Source organism: Anomaloglossus baeobatrachus, chromosome 4 (genome assembly GCF_048569485.1).
Source record: "Anomaloglossus baeobatrachus isolate aAnoBae1 chromosome 4, aAnoBae1.hap1, whole genome shotgun sequence".
NCBI lineage: Eukaryota > Metazoa > Chordata > Amphibia > Anura > Aromobatidae > Anomaloglossus > Anomaloglossus baeobatrachus.
This window is the reverse complement of record NC_134356.1, coordinates 539,285,431-539,303,705: the sequence shown is the minus strand read 5'-3', so window position 1 is coordinate 539,303,705 and position 18,275 is coordinate 539,285,431. Positions and strand designations below refer to the sequence as shown.

The window sequence follows — 18,275 nt, the reverse complement described above, 5'->3', positions numbered from 1 at the left end:
GTAGAAGGTTGTGCCAAAAAAATCATGGTGGCTTGAAGGACCTTGCTGATGTGATATCCATGTGACCAGAAGGGGCGGGACCTCAGCCAAAAGAAAAATAATGTTGCTTCCTGGTATCAGCTATTTTGGCTGAGGCCCTGCCCTTTCTGTCACATCGGTATGACGTCAGCAAGCTCCTTCTAGTCACCATGATTTATAGCCACAACCATTAGTAAAATGCTTCTATAATTGAATTAGCATAAATAATAGATAGGGGGAAGGAACAACAGGCATTGGGCGGGAATCATTATCAAAACCCACCCCAGCTATTAGCTGCTCGACAGCTGTTGTCAATCTGCACATTTTACAAGCTTTACTTGCTTGTGTTTCAAAAACTATACATCATAACTGACAACTAAAAGTGTGTATACAATCAGCCTGATAGTGCCAGTATAGCACTGGCTTTATGTAATATAGGAAGATCCTGGTGATTGGTTCACTTTAAGAGAATTGTGATCCTGATTGATTGACAGTTCTGACTAGCAGCATAGCCTCTCCACTTATCCGAATGTGTGGTTAATTATGTACGCATTTTGCTGCTGAGTATGTGAGGAGTACAGTGGTACTGAATCTTGTTGGATCCAACAATCAGAGTAGGGAAAGTAACATTTACAAGACCTATGGAAAAGAGTTTGTATATGCTACTCTGTTTAGACACACCATCTCTGCTAGACTGCAGTGCTGGCCAGTAATCTAGGCAACAAGCAGAAAACAAAGTTGAAAATCCCTCCTTTGTTACGAAAGGAGAGGACTTTTAACAGTAAATTGCAAAGTTGCTATTACAGGCACTTTGTCATTTTATTAATTTATCATTTTGAGAAAAACCCATTTCATTATCAGGTTTATTATCAGTATCCAAAAGTTATTGCATCATAACAAATGAGCTGAAAGTAAAAAATACAAGAGACAACAATTATACTTACAATTTATTAAGCTCCAGATGTTGAAAAAGCTGCCAAGACAACGTTGTCAGTCGATTTCCAGAAAGATTTCTAGATAAATAAAACAAGAAACAAGCTTAAAATTATTCTAATCATTTAAAGGAACATCAAATAAATGGTATCTTCATGAACAATGCTGTAATAATTTACTACTGATGACAATACTACTTACAGGAATAACATTGCTACTGCTACTTTTTATTCTAAAAATACTATTGTAAATGAGAAGAACTGACATTAATGAGCTTCTACATAGACGCATTAAAAGAAAAGATGAGTAAATAAAAACAAACAAACACAAATAAAAAAAAAAGATTTTTCAGTTCATAAGACGCAGTTTTCCTCCCCAAAACTTGGTAGCAAAATGAGGGGTGCATCTTAAAATTGAATATAGCTTACCGAAAGGTGAAGAATTGGTGGGGGGCTGTCTGAGCGGCTCTCTGTGAGGGCGCCAAGGTGCCTGTCGGTGCGTGCAGGTGGCTGCCTCTCTGTGCCAGTGGCCGGCTGCCTCTCTTTGCTGATGGGTGGCCTGCTGGCTACCCCTCTGTGTGGGTGGGCAGCTGGCTGTGTGGACTGCGGTGGTTGTGCTGGCAGCGGAAGCTGTGGTGGCTGTGCGACGGGTGTCATAGATGGTTTGTCTGCGGACCAGGCTTCAAATGATGACGCCCAGAGTCAGCGCGTGTGCAAATGGAGCTCTTAGATGAAAGCTCCATCTGTGCACGCACCATTTCTTTGAAGCCCGGACCACTGACAGAGCATCTGGAACACTTACCACACCGACCTGCTCCACTACACAACCACCGCTGCTTCCACTACCAGCACTGACCCGCCGCCACTGCCAGCACTTACCCGCTGCCACTGCCAGAACTGACCCGCCACTGCCAGCACTGACTCGCCACCACCAGTACTGACCTGCTGCTAACAGCACAGACCCGCCGCCACTGCCAGTACAGCCTCTGCCTCCTGTGACCCCGCTCCACCACCACTGCCACCCACTTCTAGTAAGACAACACCGGAGTATAAGAAAAACCCCATTTCTTTTCTTTTTTTTCTACCTTTTTTATCCCTAAATTTGGGGTGCGTCTTATAATCCGGTGCGTCCTATAAAACAAAAAATACCGTGTGTGTGTGTCTGTATATGTATATATATATATATATATATATATATATATATATAGGCAAAGAAAACCATAGATATACAGTATATAGATTAAGCAATATGTAATAATAAGAAGTGACACAGGGAAAAAGTATTGAATATGCTCACTGAACTGTGTTTAATATTTTGTACAAAAGCCTTTTTTGGTGAAGACAGTTTCAAGATCTCTCCAGTATGGAGAAACTAGTTGCATATATTGTTCAGGTATAATATTTCACCAGCTGTGTGTGTATTTATATATGTTTATATATATATGTGTGTGTGTGTGTGTGTGTGTATATAAAATATAAAACCATATTTAGTGTTGCTGCATAAAATTGGCAGCCGAACACTGAAAGTGAGCCCTCAAGTGGGTCCATCAATAAAAAAATAAAATATTGGGTCTCACAAAACAATTTTTTATAGTGTTTTCAATTATTTTTAAATCATTAAAATATTAAAGAAAGCCTCGTAAGTTCTGTATCATCTGAATTATACTGACCAGGAGAATCATGATACCAGATCATTTTTATTGCACAATGAGCATTATATATGTATTGCATTTTCTTTTAAATACTTCACTGCACCTAGAATTATTTTCTTGTTTTTCAGTACAGTTTCTGGTAAAATAAATGATATTCAAAATAACTTTCCTTAAGAAAAAGTTATAACTAGTGATGAGCAAGCCATGCCATGCTCGGTTGCTTGGTACTCGAAATTAGCAGCTCAGACACTTGGATGGGTACGACTCGTGTATTGAGCATAATGGAATTCAATGGGAAACTGAAGCATTTTTTCAGAAGATCTTCTGGAAACATTCTTGAGTTCCCTATTGAATACTGTTATACTCAGGTACTCAAGTCGTGCCCATCCGAGTGTCCAACCTGCTCAATAAAAGTAGCAAGTACCCGAGCATGGCAGAAGTGGAGGAGAAAATAGAGCACAAAAAAAAAAATTACCAGGGTCTGTAAGGGTTTGACATATTAACCCCATAGCGACGGCCTAACGTCTCAAGACGTCGGAAAAACAGGGTACTTATTCTGTTCCGACGCTTTGAGACGTCAGGCCGGAAAAAGCCTGTAGCGCCGCCCAGTGACGGAAAATCTCGGGGGTTTCAGCTAACGGAGGTAGCTGAGACCCCTAAGATTATGAATCGGGGTTTTTTTTTGGACCCCGATAATGTGATCGCCGGTATACATCGTATACCGCCAATCACATTAAAAAAAAAATGGCAAATAATACTGATTTCTTTCTCATCTGACATGATCAAACATGTCAGATGATAAAGAAATATAAGCCCCTAGTGCCCCCAAAACCCCCGGTACCGGAGAAATTAACCCCCACCCCCCACCCCCTCCGGAACATCCAAAATGGCGCCGACGCGCGCCGAAAACTGCAGCCGCCGCCGGCTCTGCATTCATTTCCCTCTAATCTGAAATGATCAAACATTTCAGTTCGGAGGGAAATGTCCTCCCCGTGCCCTCCTCCGTGACACCGGAGCCCTCTGGTCCCCCGGAGCCCCTTCCGGTTCTCCAGGGCCCCCCCCTCCTCTGGAGCATGCAAGATGGCGACGCGCACAGTAGCGCGTGGCCCGCATTCATCCTCCTTCCCTCATTTCTGTCGCATGTGACATGTCACATGCGTCAGAAAAGTCGTCCCTAGGTCCTGCCAGGTCTCCTGCTGTCACACCCCATCAGCCCCTGGTCTTCCCCGTTACGTGGCTGCCGCTCCGTCCCCGCGATCATTCTGCCTCCCTCTGAAAAGCTGAAAAGCTGACTATCGAAGTCACTTTAAATGTGATGTGGTCCCTAAAAAAATGGTTTTGTAAATTTTGATGTAAAAATGAGAAATTGCTGATAAAATTTTAACCCCTCTAACTTCCTAACAAAAACAAATATTGGTTCCAAAATTGCGCTGATGTAACGTGGTCAAGTGGGAAATGTTATTTATTAACTGTTTTGTGTGACATAACTCTCTGGTTTAACGGTATAAAAATTCAAAAGTTGAAAATTGCTAAATTTTCAAAATTTTTGCCAAAATTAACTTTTTTTCATAAATAAACACAAAAAATATCGTCTTAAATTTGGTACTAACATGAAGTCCAATATGTGATGAAAAAACAATCTCAGAATCACTGGAATCGGTTGAAGCATTCCAGAGTTATAACCTCATGAAGTGACACTGGTCAGAATTGCAAAATTTGGTCTGGTCATTAAGGTGAAAATTAGCTCCGTCACTAAGGGGTTAATATTTATGTATATTTGTAATTTAGCCTAAAATATTATATGAGGAAAAACAGGGAGACAGTGCTAATTTCCTGGGGCCTGTCATCTACTTATTTAGATCTATATCTTAATGAACATCTAGTTAATCTATTAAACAATTATTCTCATTCATCAGAGGTCAGTCCGTTTAATCCAAAGAAGGAAACTGATACAAAACAAGTATTGAATAACAGTCTCTGCCCAAGAATGTAATAAGAAGCTGATGGTATCTCCATACCAATTTTCCAGTCTGCTAAAAGTTTCCAGTTCTATTAGCAACATTTCTTTATATCCATTCTTAATTATGAAAAATCTTTACTACAAAGAGTGGAGTGGTAAGAGGCGCCATTCATAACAATGGCACTAAGGAAGTGACAGATGCGTTGCCAGCAGCTACAGTATTTGCAATTGAATATACCTGCAATCGGCTCAGAGATGCAAAGAAGAAACCAGAGGATAAAAGGAGCGAAGAACAAAATCTTAGGAGAAAGATATCTTTACCAGATCTATGTTATCTTCAGCATTCCAAAACTAGATAAAGAATGCCAAGAATCTCCGAGGCCAAAATAAAGCTCCTTATAACTTTAAATTAAACAGTTCTTGAATGGCTGATTTCCTTTGCACCTTCATTTAGCTTTGAATGTATTTCTGCATTCTCCAGATCAATGCTGGAATAACTATGGCTTCTAAAGACTACGACACAATGGTGTATCGCCGCGATTTGCAAAATATTCTTTTTGTAAAACCTTTCAATTACATGCTTGAAGTCATGTTGAAAACATATTCCAAATTTCTGCAAAGTGCATCAATCATTCCATTCAAATGATAGTTTTTAAAGCCTGGAAAGTCAAAACATTTTTTTCTTAGGAAAATGTATTGTGTATTGTGTCCCAGATCTAAATTTCAGCAACTACAGAACGGAAAGTTCTGTTGACAAATGATACACCTGAATAAGAATGTTCTGCTCAAACCCAGGTCTATTTGAGATTTCAAAGGATAGCCTGAAATCAAGTAAAGCCTCAAACACGGTCTATTCTATGGCCATCTCTATTTATCCCTAAAGGATTTTAAAAACAATTAGATCACCCTAAATAAGAATAATTCTCCACATATTGTGAACTTATAAACAAGTGTTATTAACTTTTAATAAAAATCAATATTCCCTAAGCAATTTTTTGCCCCCAAAGAAATAAAAACTATATATTCTTTTACTACCTAATTAGACTTAATTCCGGGCTCTAGAAGTCCTTTTTGTAGCTGGTGGAACATGTGCCGTACTACAGCCCTGGGTATGTCTCTCTATGCTTGGTGAGTTGATACACACGGCACTTCTAGGGTGGTGCTCAAGTAGAGTCCAAAACCGTCTCAAGTAGATGTAGAAACGTGGCTCTCAAAATAAATGTGAATAGTGGTCTTTTATTGAGAAGAACTTGTAGGATCAGCACAAGCACACACGTTTCGGTCAAAAACCTTCATCAGTGTGCGTGCTCAGAAGGTATAGCAACTGGCGTAGTCAGGAATAACGCGGTGTCCACCACTGTCTATGTGGCAATGCCTTTTGCTGTGTTTCTGGGTTAAACTGTGTTGAATCAACTTTTTAACATGAAAAGTCGCATGTGCATAACATGTCCCAAAAACTATGCTAAAATAGTGTCATACTCAAAAATACAGCAATAGGGGAGTGGAGTTCCACAAAGTTTTTCAACTTTTCCAAACAGTTGAGTTTGAATAATCAGGTAAAAACATCTGGAGTTGGTAAAGTTCGCCAATATAGTAGGAAACCAGCAAAAAACAAACTGGTGAGGACATATAAAATTTACTTAAGGCTCCCTTCACACATCCGTTTAAAATAAGCACATGTGGCATAGTCTGTTTTGACCATCCTTCTGTACTTATGTGTTGTCCTTGTGTTATCAGTATGCTATTCAGGTGTATTGTCAATGTGACATCCATGTGACAACCAGGTGACACATACCGGAAAAATGTATGATACTGAAATGAATGTTTTTTTCAATGTTAATGGTGGCCAAAGATAGATGGATAAATAAGTAGATAGATTTTACAGCTATTAACCAAATAAATACATTATTAATTGAAAAAAAACTATCTCAGGTCCGCCCCATTTTTGATAACCAGCAGAGATAAAGCAAACAAATGCAGGCTGATATTATCAAGCTGAGAAGGTCCATGGTTATTGGGCCCCTCCCAGCTTAGAAAAACCAGCCCACAGACACCCCATTTGATGCACCAATCCGTGTGATTCACTTTTGCTTTTCCTGATGGTTTTGGTGTGTTGGGAATCGGGTTAATTTTTATTGGGTTGATGTCAGCTGTGTAGTGTCAGCTGGCATCAAGCCCTGGGGTTAGTAATGTAGAGAAGTCTATTGCCCTCGTACACTACTTTGTTAAAGAAAAAAAAACTGCCAGCCTATTTAAATTCAGTGGCGCACCGTTCTGACACCCCATAGCCTTTTCCTACAGGCTATCTATCTATCTATCTATCTATCTATCTATCTATCTATCTATCTATCTATCTATCTATCTGTCTGTCTGTCTGTCTGTCTGTCTGTCTGTCTGTCTGTCTGTCTGTCTATCTATCATCTTTGCACAACTTTGAACACATAAAAGTCTTTATTTTCTCAGATGTACAGTTAGGTCCAGAAATATTTGGACAGTGACACAATTTTGGCGAGTTGGGCTCTGCATGCCACCACATTGGATTTGAAATGAAACCTCTACAACAGAATTCAAGTGCAGATTGTAACGTTTAATTTGAAGGTTTGAACAAAAATATCTGATAGAAATTGTAGGAATTGTACACATTTCTTTACAAACACTCCACATTTTAGGAGGTCAAAAGTAATTGGAAAAATAAACCAAACCCAAACAAAATATTTTTATTTTCAATATTTTGTTGCGAATCCTTTGGAGGCAATCACTGCCTTAAGTCTGGAACCCATGGACATCACCAAACGCTGGGTTTCCTCCTTCTTAATGCCTTGCCAGGACTTTACAGCCGCAGCCTTCAGGTCTTGCTTGTTTGTGGGTCTTTCCGTTTTAAGTCTGGATTTGAGCAAGTGAAATGCATGCTCAATTGGGTTAAGATCTGGTGACTGACTTGGCCATTGCAGAATGTTCCACTTTTTTGCACTCATGAACTCCTGGGTAGCTTTGGCTGTATGCTTGGGGTCATTGTCCATCTGTACTATGAAGCGCCGTCCGATCAACTTTGCGGCATTTGGCTGAATTCATCCGGCTACTCTTGTCTGCTGTTATGTCATCAATAAACACAAGTGACCCAGTGCCATTGAAAGCCATGCATGCCCATGCCATCACGTTGCCTCCACCATGTTTTACAGAGGATGTGGTGTGCCTTGGATCATGTGCCGTTCCCTTTCGTCTCCAAACTTTTTTCTTCCCATCATTCTGGTACAGGTTGATCTTGGTCTCATCTGTCCATAGAATACTTTTCCAGAACTGAGCTGGCTTCATGAGGTGTTTTTCAGCAAATTTAACTCTGGCCTGTCTATTTTTGGAATTGATGAATGGTTTGCATCTAGATGTGAACCCTTTGTATTTACTTTCATGGAGTCTTCTCTTTACTGTTGACTTAGAGACAGATACACCTACTTCACTGAGAGTGTTCTGGACTTCAGTTGATGTTGTGAACGGGTTCTTCTTCACCAAAGAAAGTATGCGGCGATCATCCACCACTGTTGTCATCCGTGGACGCCCAGGCCTTTTTGAGCTCCCAAGATCACCAGTCAATTCCTTTTTTTTCAGAATGTACCCGACTGTTGATTTTGCTACTCCAAGCATGTCTGCTATCTCTCTGATGGATTTTTTCTTTTTTCTCAGCCTCAGGATGTTCTGCTTCACCTCAATTGAGAGTTCCTTAGACCGTATGTTGCCTGGTCACAGCAACAGCTTCCAAATGCAAAACCACACACTTGTAATCAACCCCAGACCTTTTAACTACTTCATTGATTACAGGTTAACGAGGGAGACACCTTCAAAGTTAATTGCAGCCCTTAGAGTCCCTTGTCCAATTACTTTTGGTCCCTTGAAAAAGAGGAGGCTATGCATTACAGAGCTATGATTCCTAAACCCTTTCTCCGATTTGGATGTGAAAACTCTCATATTGCAGCTGGGAGTGTGCACTTTCAGCCCATATTATATATATAATTGTATTTCTGAACATGTTTTTGTAAACAGCTAAAATAACAAAACTTGTGTCACTGTCCAAATATTTCTGGACCTAACTGTATGTAATTCTGGTCCGTGTCACACTGATGGCACATGGAAGTCACACGTATGTCATCCATGTGCTGTATGTGTTTTTCATGGACCCATAGACTTCTATTAGACCTTACCTTTAATGTTAACACTAAAAAACAATGTGAAAGGAATTTAGCATGCACACGGTGATAAGTTGAGGTGCAAGTGGAAGGAGGTCCTCCTGAGCCCCTGAGAGATCCAAAATGAAGATTTTCTGCACCTTCTTTTCTAATTTGCATGAGTTTTATTCACAAAAAAAAATCCCAAAGTGCAGGTGCATAAATAGTGACTTGCAAGGTGCGGCTATATGTACAGTGCGAAAGCGATGTTTCAACCAATTTTGCGGTCTTATTGATGTGGTCGCTGGCTGGTTTCCATAAATCCATAAGTGTCAAAAGACTAGTGGACCCTGGAGGCCTTTGTGCTGCCCCAAAGGGTTAAGTCTTATTTTGGCTTTCCAAATGGCGCTCCCGCACCTTTAATGGTGCCTGTATTATAACAGCACAAAGCCCTCCAGGGATCGCTGGTCCTTAGACACATATGAATTAATGAAAATCAGCCAGCGACCACATGAATATGACCACAAAATAGTCGAAATGCTGCTCTGTTGCTTTCCCTTTGTATATATACCCGCACCTTGCAAGTTACTATTTATGCACCTGCACTTTGGGACTTTTTTTGTGAATAAAACTCAAGCTACAGCCCGAGCAAAATTAGTATAATCAGGAGAAGGAACCGGGTATCTCACTACGCTATCACCAAACCAATCGATGTAAAGTAATTATTCCATGTCTTTATTCTATTGCACAGGTCAACGCGTTTCGGGGATCACAGTCTCCATCAGGACATCAAACAATGAGCATAAATAATCTCATTTACTTATGTCCTTTGTTTGAAGTCCTGATGAAGGAGACTGCGATCTGCGAAACGTGGTGACCTGTGCAAAAGAATAAAGACATGGAATAATTAATTTACATAGATTGGTTTGGTGATAGCGCGGCGAGATACCCGGTTACTTTTCTTGATTATATCCACTACTTTAAAAACAGACACCACACATACGGGAAACACGGACATGTAAAGGGGGTCTAAAAAAAGGTGCAAATAGAATAATAAATAAGTTGCAAGGAAAAAAAAGTGGCAAATCACAGATAACTAGACAAAAAATAGGCATAAAATCATTGATTGAGGGCCCAAACATATTCAAGACCTGTAATATTTCTTTAGCCTCTCTCCACTGGTTTTCCATAAAACAATATATATATATTCCCCATTTGCTATACCACTGGGGATAAAAAGCTGCTAAAATGTGACCGAAGTTTATGTACTGTAACTTCTTTGATATTAGCAGATTCTCTAGAGGATTTCAGACCATGCTCTTTGCAATGAATATGGGGCTGTGAAAGACAGTGAACACAAATGAACAGGGGCAGAAAATGATGATTTCATTTGTGAAATCCCAAATATAGCATTGACTAAAGAATAATATAAGATACAGCAACCACTTGAGTGGTAAGAAAGGAGAGGATTGAGGAATGGTATAAAGTGGGGCTAGTTTTAACAGAAGCAGAAGTCTTGACGGTAGCCGTGGATCTTGGCTTCGGCATCCAGTGTAAATGTATGGCAGATTCAGCACTACTAGTGAGAAATAAAAAAATGTAACCTGATTTTCATTATAATAAGGAATACAATGTCCGGCGACTGAAGCAATAACTGACAGCGGCATACCCTGCAGTATCAACTAATTGAGATGAATTTGTTCTCTTTTGCTGTAATTATAAATTTGACCATTTTGCATAATTTAACATAAAACTAGATTAATGGAGCAAGAATCTGGAGTATATTATGTAAAGTGTTGCACAATGTGAGGTTTTATTTTTAAATGTAGGACAAATTTGGATAAAATGAATAGAGAACATTGTATATATACCAGGCCGGAGAGCCTTTTTTTTTTTTTTAGCCAAATACAGTTAAATAATCAAAAAGAAGGAAGCACATAGTATGTCATCTGTGTTTTAGACCAACTAATTGGTTTGCCACAAAACACTGTCAGATACACTACAAGAATGAATATAGTCTAACATATATATATATATATATATATATATATATATATATATACTAGATAAGTATTTAAGAATCATTTTATACAGGTCATCCAGGCGCAAGTCCGTCTTTTCACCCAGGGACAAAACAGATCAGTTAGTTCATTCTTTCCACTTTTGACAGATATTGGCTTAAAGTACCTACCCCCGATAATAAGTAGGGTGATTTGTCCGGAGGTGGGGAGAGAGAAGCAACCACTGATCAGCTGCAGGGATCACGTGACTTAAAAGTTTAATGCAATCCCAGCAGCCAATTAGCAATCGCTTCCCTCTCCCCGCCTTCAAACAAAATTGCTTACATATGGAGGAAGTTAGCGCTGCTGGTCTCCCACTTCCTCTGGATGTAAGTGATATGTCCGATTGTGGGGAGAGTGAAGCAGCCACTGATTGGCCACAGATCAATGTCCTCCACCGGATGGAGAAAATGAGCGTCCGAGAACCTGCTGCAGCACAGACCGCTACCTCAGCAGGGTATTGGGGAAAAATAGAATACATCAATGAGACAAACAAAGGTGCGGTGTTTGTCATGAGCTGCATCAGGGAGCTAATAGTGGAATATAATAGTTTATTAACGTGCCTTAATAAACTAACTTTTACAGTCCACTATTGGCTCCCTGATACCTGCAGTATGCGACAACACCGCACCTTTGTTTGTCTCATTGATCTATTCTATTATTCCCCAATACCCTGCTGAGGTAGCGGTCGGTGCTGCAGCAGTTTCTCGAACACTCACCCTCTCCATCTGGTAGAGGACACTCATGTGTCTTGAAGTGGACACATGCCCAGATATTCACCGCCAGGTTCTCATTGCTGAAGCATCTCCCTGCACGCCGCAAATCCAACGCTATCCACCTGGGTTGTGGGGTGCAAAACCCATTCAGATGAGTCTCGTTCTTGTAATCACCTTGTTGATTTGAAAGGCGGATTTACACAGAACCAATCCTGGTCTTTTCTTTTCCTTGCACTGATTGGCCACAGAGATGGCATATTGAAACACTGTTACACGATTCCTGGAGAGCCAATGCATATGGATTGAGAAGGGGTTGTTCAAGTACTGGACAACCCACTGAAGCTAGCCATTTACAAGAGGAAGCTATCAATAGTTGATTCGGCACATAGCTCGACTACTGTGCGTTCAGCATATGAGCAGAGAAAGCTGCTGCCAGTTACCTTTGGCTTATGTTGCATAAAACCAAAAGGATCAGCCATTGAAATTCCAAATCCTTCCTTCCCCCAAGAGGACACACACTATTTTTTTGGGGGGGGGTTTGGGAGGGGGGTTTAAATGTATCACAACTTTTTTAGTCAAATCCAATAGTTTAAAACAATTTTTTACAACTGTTATAAAAGAATAAAAGTGGAAAAATGAAATAATCACAACAGTCAAAGTTAATAAAAGTAATGCAGAGAAGTTGATTTTTTTTCACCGGAAATCAGTGCATCATATATTTGTCAGTCCACAACTTGGTCTTAAACCCCATTTTATGGACATAAATATTGGCAATTTTACAATAAACTACTTTATCGTATACTATAATATTGGTTAATACCGTGTTTTTCCAAAAATAAGCACTCCCCCAAAAATAGGCCCTAGCATGAATTTTCAGCATTTTTGGTGTAAGGCTTAAATATAAGCCCTACCCTGAAAATAATCCTAGTCGCGGTTCAATAATGAAGTGTCCATGCAGCTAAAAAACTTAAAGATACTGCAGGACACTTCATTATAGAAAGTGGACACCCCCAAAAGAAGAAAGAAGACAGAAGACCTCGCGATCATACTCACCAGACCCCGAATGGGAGGACCTGCGGTGGAGCGCACACCCACACATCAGATCGCGCACACAATCAGATTGCGCGCCCACACACATCAGATCGCACACACATCACATCAAATGGGGGCAAAAAAAAGTATAAGACTGTGTCTTATTTTTGGAAAAACACGGTAGTGGTAAAATTGGATCCAGCTTCAAAAGTGTCCATTAATTTGTGTAATGTGATCTCATCACAAAAATACACTTGAGAGCCTCTTAATAAAACAAACTGTCTTTAATTTCTGTTTTGAAGATGTCTATTTTATTTCCAAGAATTTAATATGTAAAGGCATACGATTTTTGAGTCTAAAGAAATAGGTTTGCTGTCCTTTAAGTGACTTACTCTTTAGCAGACTCCTAATTAAAATACAATTAAATGAACTGCACAAACAACACAAAAGCAGCGATCATCCTATCATGTAATAATGGAAGCAGAAACGTTATGTGCAGAAGGGATGCAGTGGAAAAGTAGGACTCTTTTGAATAAAAGCCTCATAGAGTGCATTACCATAAAAGCAAGAGTTATTGAACAAAGAACATCCTCCATCACATAAACAGCTTCTAATCCATGGACTGTTTTAGTAAATGGTGGCTTAAAAGGAAAAACAAGACAGTTTTTGTGAAAAAAGAGAATTAATTACTTTTAGCATGACCGGGATGTCCAATACTTAAAGGAGTGCTCCGGGAACAGAAAAAAAATATGACTAATGGAAATGTCGTAAAAAAATAAATAATTAAAGAAATGTCATTTTATATAAAGCCATTATTTTACTTAGAAATTAAATCAATATAAAATAAAAATTACTGTCAATTTGTTGCACTGACAAAATGTTATTCTAAAATGGTAATAGCAAAATATGTGCTTAAGAGCATGTGCAGTAGAAGCTCTGCCCAATCCCATCATGTATAGTAGGAGGGGCTTCTTTTGGATATTTTGATCTAATACTGGAGATACCATTGGGCAGATGTAAGAAGAGACTTCTCACACTGCTGTCCACCCTGTCTATCTGATCTCATAATAATGATACCAAAGCTGAGGTTGGGCAGATGTAAGAAGAGACTGCTCACACTGCTGTCCACCCTGTCTATCTGATCTCATAATAATGATACCAGGGATGCTGAGGTTAGAAGAGGTTGTTCATACTCCTGTTCATCCTATCTATCTAATCTAATACTGTAGGTAACAAGGGTATTGCAGTAAGAAGAAGCATGTCACACTGCTGTTCACACTGTCTATCTGATCTAATACTGGAGATAACCGGGATATAGAGGTAAGAAGAAGCTGCTAACATTGTTGTCCATCTTGGCTTTCAAATCTAATCTTCAAATTTGACATAATACTGGAGTGCTGAGGTAAGACTAGGCCACTCACACTGCTGCCCATATTGGCTTTCAAATCTAATTTTCTAATTTAATTTGATACAAGAGTGCTGTGGTAAGAAGAGGCTTCTCACATTGTTGTCCATCCTTTCTATCTGATCTAATACTAAAGATACCAGGAATATTGGGGGAAAAAGAGGTTGCTCACAAGCATCCTTTACTGTATATTTCTACTTTAATCCTCTATTGGAAACTAAATCACACTACTGTCCAATCTGTTTTTTTTAATCTAATACTAAAGACACCAGGGGTGCTAAGGTAAAAAGAAGCAACACAGACTACTGTTGACCTTGTCTAACACTGGAGATATGTGGGTTACTGAAGTAAGAACAGGTTGTTCACACTGTAACACTGGTGTCTACCCTGACTATCGTATCTAATACTGGAGATATCACAAGTATTGAGGTAGGAAGAGCCTGCTGTCCTCATTTTCTTTCCAATCTAATACTCTAATCTAATACAGGAGTCCTAAGATAATAAGAGGTTACTCACATTACTGTCCACCAGGTCTTTATGATCTAATACTAGAGTGACTAGGGAGGCAGATTTAAGGATAGGTCACTTACATCAATGTCCACCTTGTCTTACTGATATTATACCAGAGATACCTGGAGTGTTGAGGTAAGAAGAGACTGCTTACACTGCTGTCTTTCCTGTCTATCGTATCTAATACTGGTGATACTGCAGGTATTGAGGTATGAAGAGAAAGACTGCTCATGCTGCTGTCCTCCCTGTTTTTCCAATCTAATCACCTAATCTAATACAGGAGTGCTGAGGCTAATAAGAGGTTACTCACATTGCTGTCCCCCATGTCTTCTGATCTAATACTGGAGTAACTAGGGAGGCAGATATGAGGAGTGGCCACTTACCTCAATGTCCACCTTGTCTTTCTGATCTCACATTAGAGATACCAGGGATGCTGAGATAAGAAGAGGCCACTCACACTGTTCTTCAGACTCTGAATGACAGTGTGCCGTATAGGTATCTCCAGGTAACAGGACAGGTGATAGCAATTTTAATGCTACAGTGGTTACGTCCTCAGAAAAAAAAACAATTGTGATTTGCACTTAAAAAGTTTTTATGAATTTTATAATGACATTTCTTTTAGTTATGTATTTCTTTTATATTCCGGCAGAATCCCTTTAAAATGCCAGCGGATTGGGGATGGCTACAACTAATTCCTTTACACATTCTAGTCATATGTGATCTTTCTATCTTAAAATGCTAAATAGGAAGTATTAAAAAACCTAAGTGAATGGAAACCAGTGAGAGTACAGTGGTGAGGATAATGTAGTACAATGAATAGGATGCTTTCATAGGATTCTTACATGGACTAAAAGCACCTTTCTCAATTTCCAACAGTGGAAGATCACCTTCAGAATGCTTGGGAAGGAATTGTGAGAGATCTAAGGAAATATATTGGGCCACACAATGAGGACTAATGCATACGTTTCATATCCTGCTGTTCTTGCTTCAAACAAGATACTCAGCAGGACCCTGAAGACTTTATTCATTTGACTTGTGATAATACTGGCTGTTACGGGGGGCTGTCTGATAATAACCGAAAGGAGTATCAGACAGTCAGGGTCCACCGTGCAAAGACTTTGCTGCAGACTATGGCAGAGTGCAATACCTCTGTTAACTCACAGAAGGATATAATAAGTAAGTAAATATAATAAGTAAGTAAAGCAATTCCTCCCTTACTTGGAGGGTGTGTGGAATGATCTCTGTTAATAATCACAGAGACAAAGGCAATGTGTGCGAAATGGCACCTACCTAGGTCCGCTCTTCTAGTGGTGCAAAAGAGACGAACAGCAGCATAAGCCGCACAAAGCTCCTACCTGCGTTCGCTCCACTAGTGTGCGAGGACACGAACCACTAGATATGGCACCTGCCTAGGTCCGCTCTTCTAGTGGTGCAAAAGAGACGAACAGCAGCGTAAGCCGCACAAAGCTCCTACCTCTGTTCGCTCCCCTAGTGTGCGAGGATACGAACAACTGCCAGACGCAGTATAAGGAACGTTACCCTAGCGGCAACGTCCACCTACGAGTAGAATCACAAGGCCCAGCCAGACCATGTGCCTCAGGCACCTGCCTATGTCCGCTCCCCTAAGAGGTAAGGATACGGACAGCAGCCGAAGCTGTAAGGTATAAGAACGCTACCCTGCCGGTAGCGCTCACCTAGCATAGACAGAGGAATGCCTAGAGGAACGCGCACAGAGCGTCTACTCATATGCATGAACCAAGAGGACTGAGCACCATGCGGCGTGTGTCAGGGTCTTATATAGACTCTGTGCCTCATCCAAGATGGAGGACACCAGAGCCAATCCGCTGCCAGAACGACAGGAGTGACGTCATGCTGGCCTATCACCGAGCAAGACGTCACAAGCACATGACCAGCGACCAATCGGCATAGAAGGTGTCAGAGACATGTGACCTCGTGTCAGCGATGATGTCACCCGCACATGTGCAATGGCTCCAAGATTGGACTTAGTCTCCGGCGCTCGCACATGTGCAGTAGCAAGAAATCTGGACTTAGTCTCCAGCGCTCGCACATGTGCAGTAGCAAGAAATCTGGACTTAGTCTCCAGCGCTCGCACATGTGCAGTAGCAAGAAATCTGGACTTAGTCTCCAGCGCTCGCACATGTGCAGTAGCAAGAAATCTGGACATAGTCTCCAGTGCTCGCAGCAACCGTAACAGTACCTCCCCCTCAAGGGCCCCCCTCCCGGCGACGCCGGTAATCGGCAACTAAGTCGGGAGCATGGACAGCCTCCTCAGGCTCCCAAGAGCGATGTTCCGGGCCATAGCCCTCCCAATCTATCAAGAAGAACCTGCGCCCTCTAACCATCTTAGAACCAACTATGGCTCGGACCTCATAGCTAGAGCGAGAGGAATCAGAGGCAGGAGAGTGCACTTCACGAGCGTGAGGTAAAATAGCCGGCTTTAGCAGTGAGACATGGAATTTGTCATGAATCCTAAGATGGACAGGTAACTTCAATTGATAGACTACAGGATTTACCTGTCGAAGAACCTCATAAGGACCCAGGAAGCGAGGAGCAAATTTGACTGAGCTCACTCTAAGTCTCACGTGTTTTGCAGAGAGCCACACAAAGTCCCCTGGAGAAAAGACAGGAGCCGGGCGACGAAACCGATCGGACACCGTCTTCATACGGTCCTTAGCTGCTTGGATCGACTCTTGAGTCCGATCCCAAACCTCTCTGGCATTAGTTGCCCAGTCGGCCACAAGAGGAGGAGGTGCAGCAGCGGGAAACGGTACCGGTACCCTAGGGTGTTGCCCATTATTGAGTACGAACGGTGTCTGCCCAGTGGCCTCAGCCAGCGAATTGTTAAGGGCAAATTCTGCCCAGGGTAGGAGGGAGGACCAGTTATCGTGGTTCTCAGCAACAAAGTGTCGAAGGTATATAATCATAGATTGATTGGTACGTTCAACCAAACCATTAGTCTCCGGATGGTATGCCGAAGAGAGATTCAACTCAATTTGCAGAAGGCTACAAAGATCTCGCCAGAAACGGGAAGTAAATTGCGGGCCTCTATCACAAATGATACGATCTGGCATCCCGTGAAGCCTAAAGACATGCTTGAGGAATAGTTTGGCTAGTACCCTGGAAGATGGGATTCTCGATAACGGTACGAGATGAACCATCCGGGAGAAATTGTCCGTAATGACCCACACAAATCTATGTCCCTGTGAACATGGAAGATCACCCACAAAGTCCATGCCTACCACCTCCCATGGTCTATCTGGCACTGGTAAAGGATGCAAGAGCCCAGCCGGTGTCTGCCGTAATGGACGGTTGCGAGCACACGAGTAGCAGGAACCGACATATCTCTTGACGTGGCTGGCTAAGTGTGGCCACCAATACCACCTCTCCAGTAACTCTCGTGTCTGCCTAATACCAAAATGCCCACCCACCTTTGAGGTGTGGGCCCATGACAGTATATCATTCTGTCGATCAGGCGGAACAAAGGTCTTGCCCGGTGGGATTTGGTCTAACGTCACAGGGGAGAGCGTATGAAAAACCCTGGAGGGAAGGATAAGACGAGGTTCGTCAATCTCTTCCTGGGTAGAAAGCATAGAGCGAGACAGGGCGTCTGCCTTGTTATTCTTACTCCCAGACAGATAGTTGATGGAGAAGTGAAAGCGGGAGAAAAACAAGGACCAGCGGGCTTGGCGAGGATTCAGACGCTGAGCGGTTTGTAAGTACGTCAGATTCTTATGGTCTGTATAGACCTGGAAAGGATGTTTCGCTCCTTCCAGCAAGTGACGCCACTCCTCCAAGGCTAATCTCAAGGCGAG

At 41.4% G+C, this 18,275-nt stretch overlaps 1 protein-coding gene across 7 annotated transcripts in view; it reads right to left on the bottom strand.

Annotated features, from left to right (window-relative positions):
• The window catches only part of NTRK3 (neurotrophic receptor tyrosine kinase 3), a 1,080,464-nt gene that overhangs the window by 613,250 nt on the left and 448,939 nt on the right, over positions 1–18,275 (bottom strand). For all 7 annotated transcript variants that reach the window (XM_075345946.1, XM_075345945.1, XM_075345948.1 and 4 more), the window contains exon 5: positions 963–1,031. In XM_075345946.1, the coding sequence (XP_075202061.1) occupies positions 963–1,031 (69 nt within the window). The remainder of the gene's footprint in view (positions 1–962; positions 1,032–18,275) is intronic.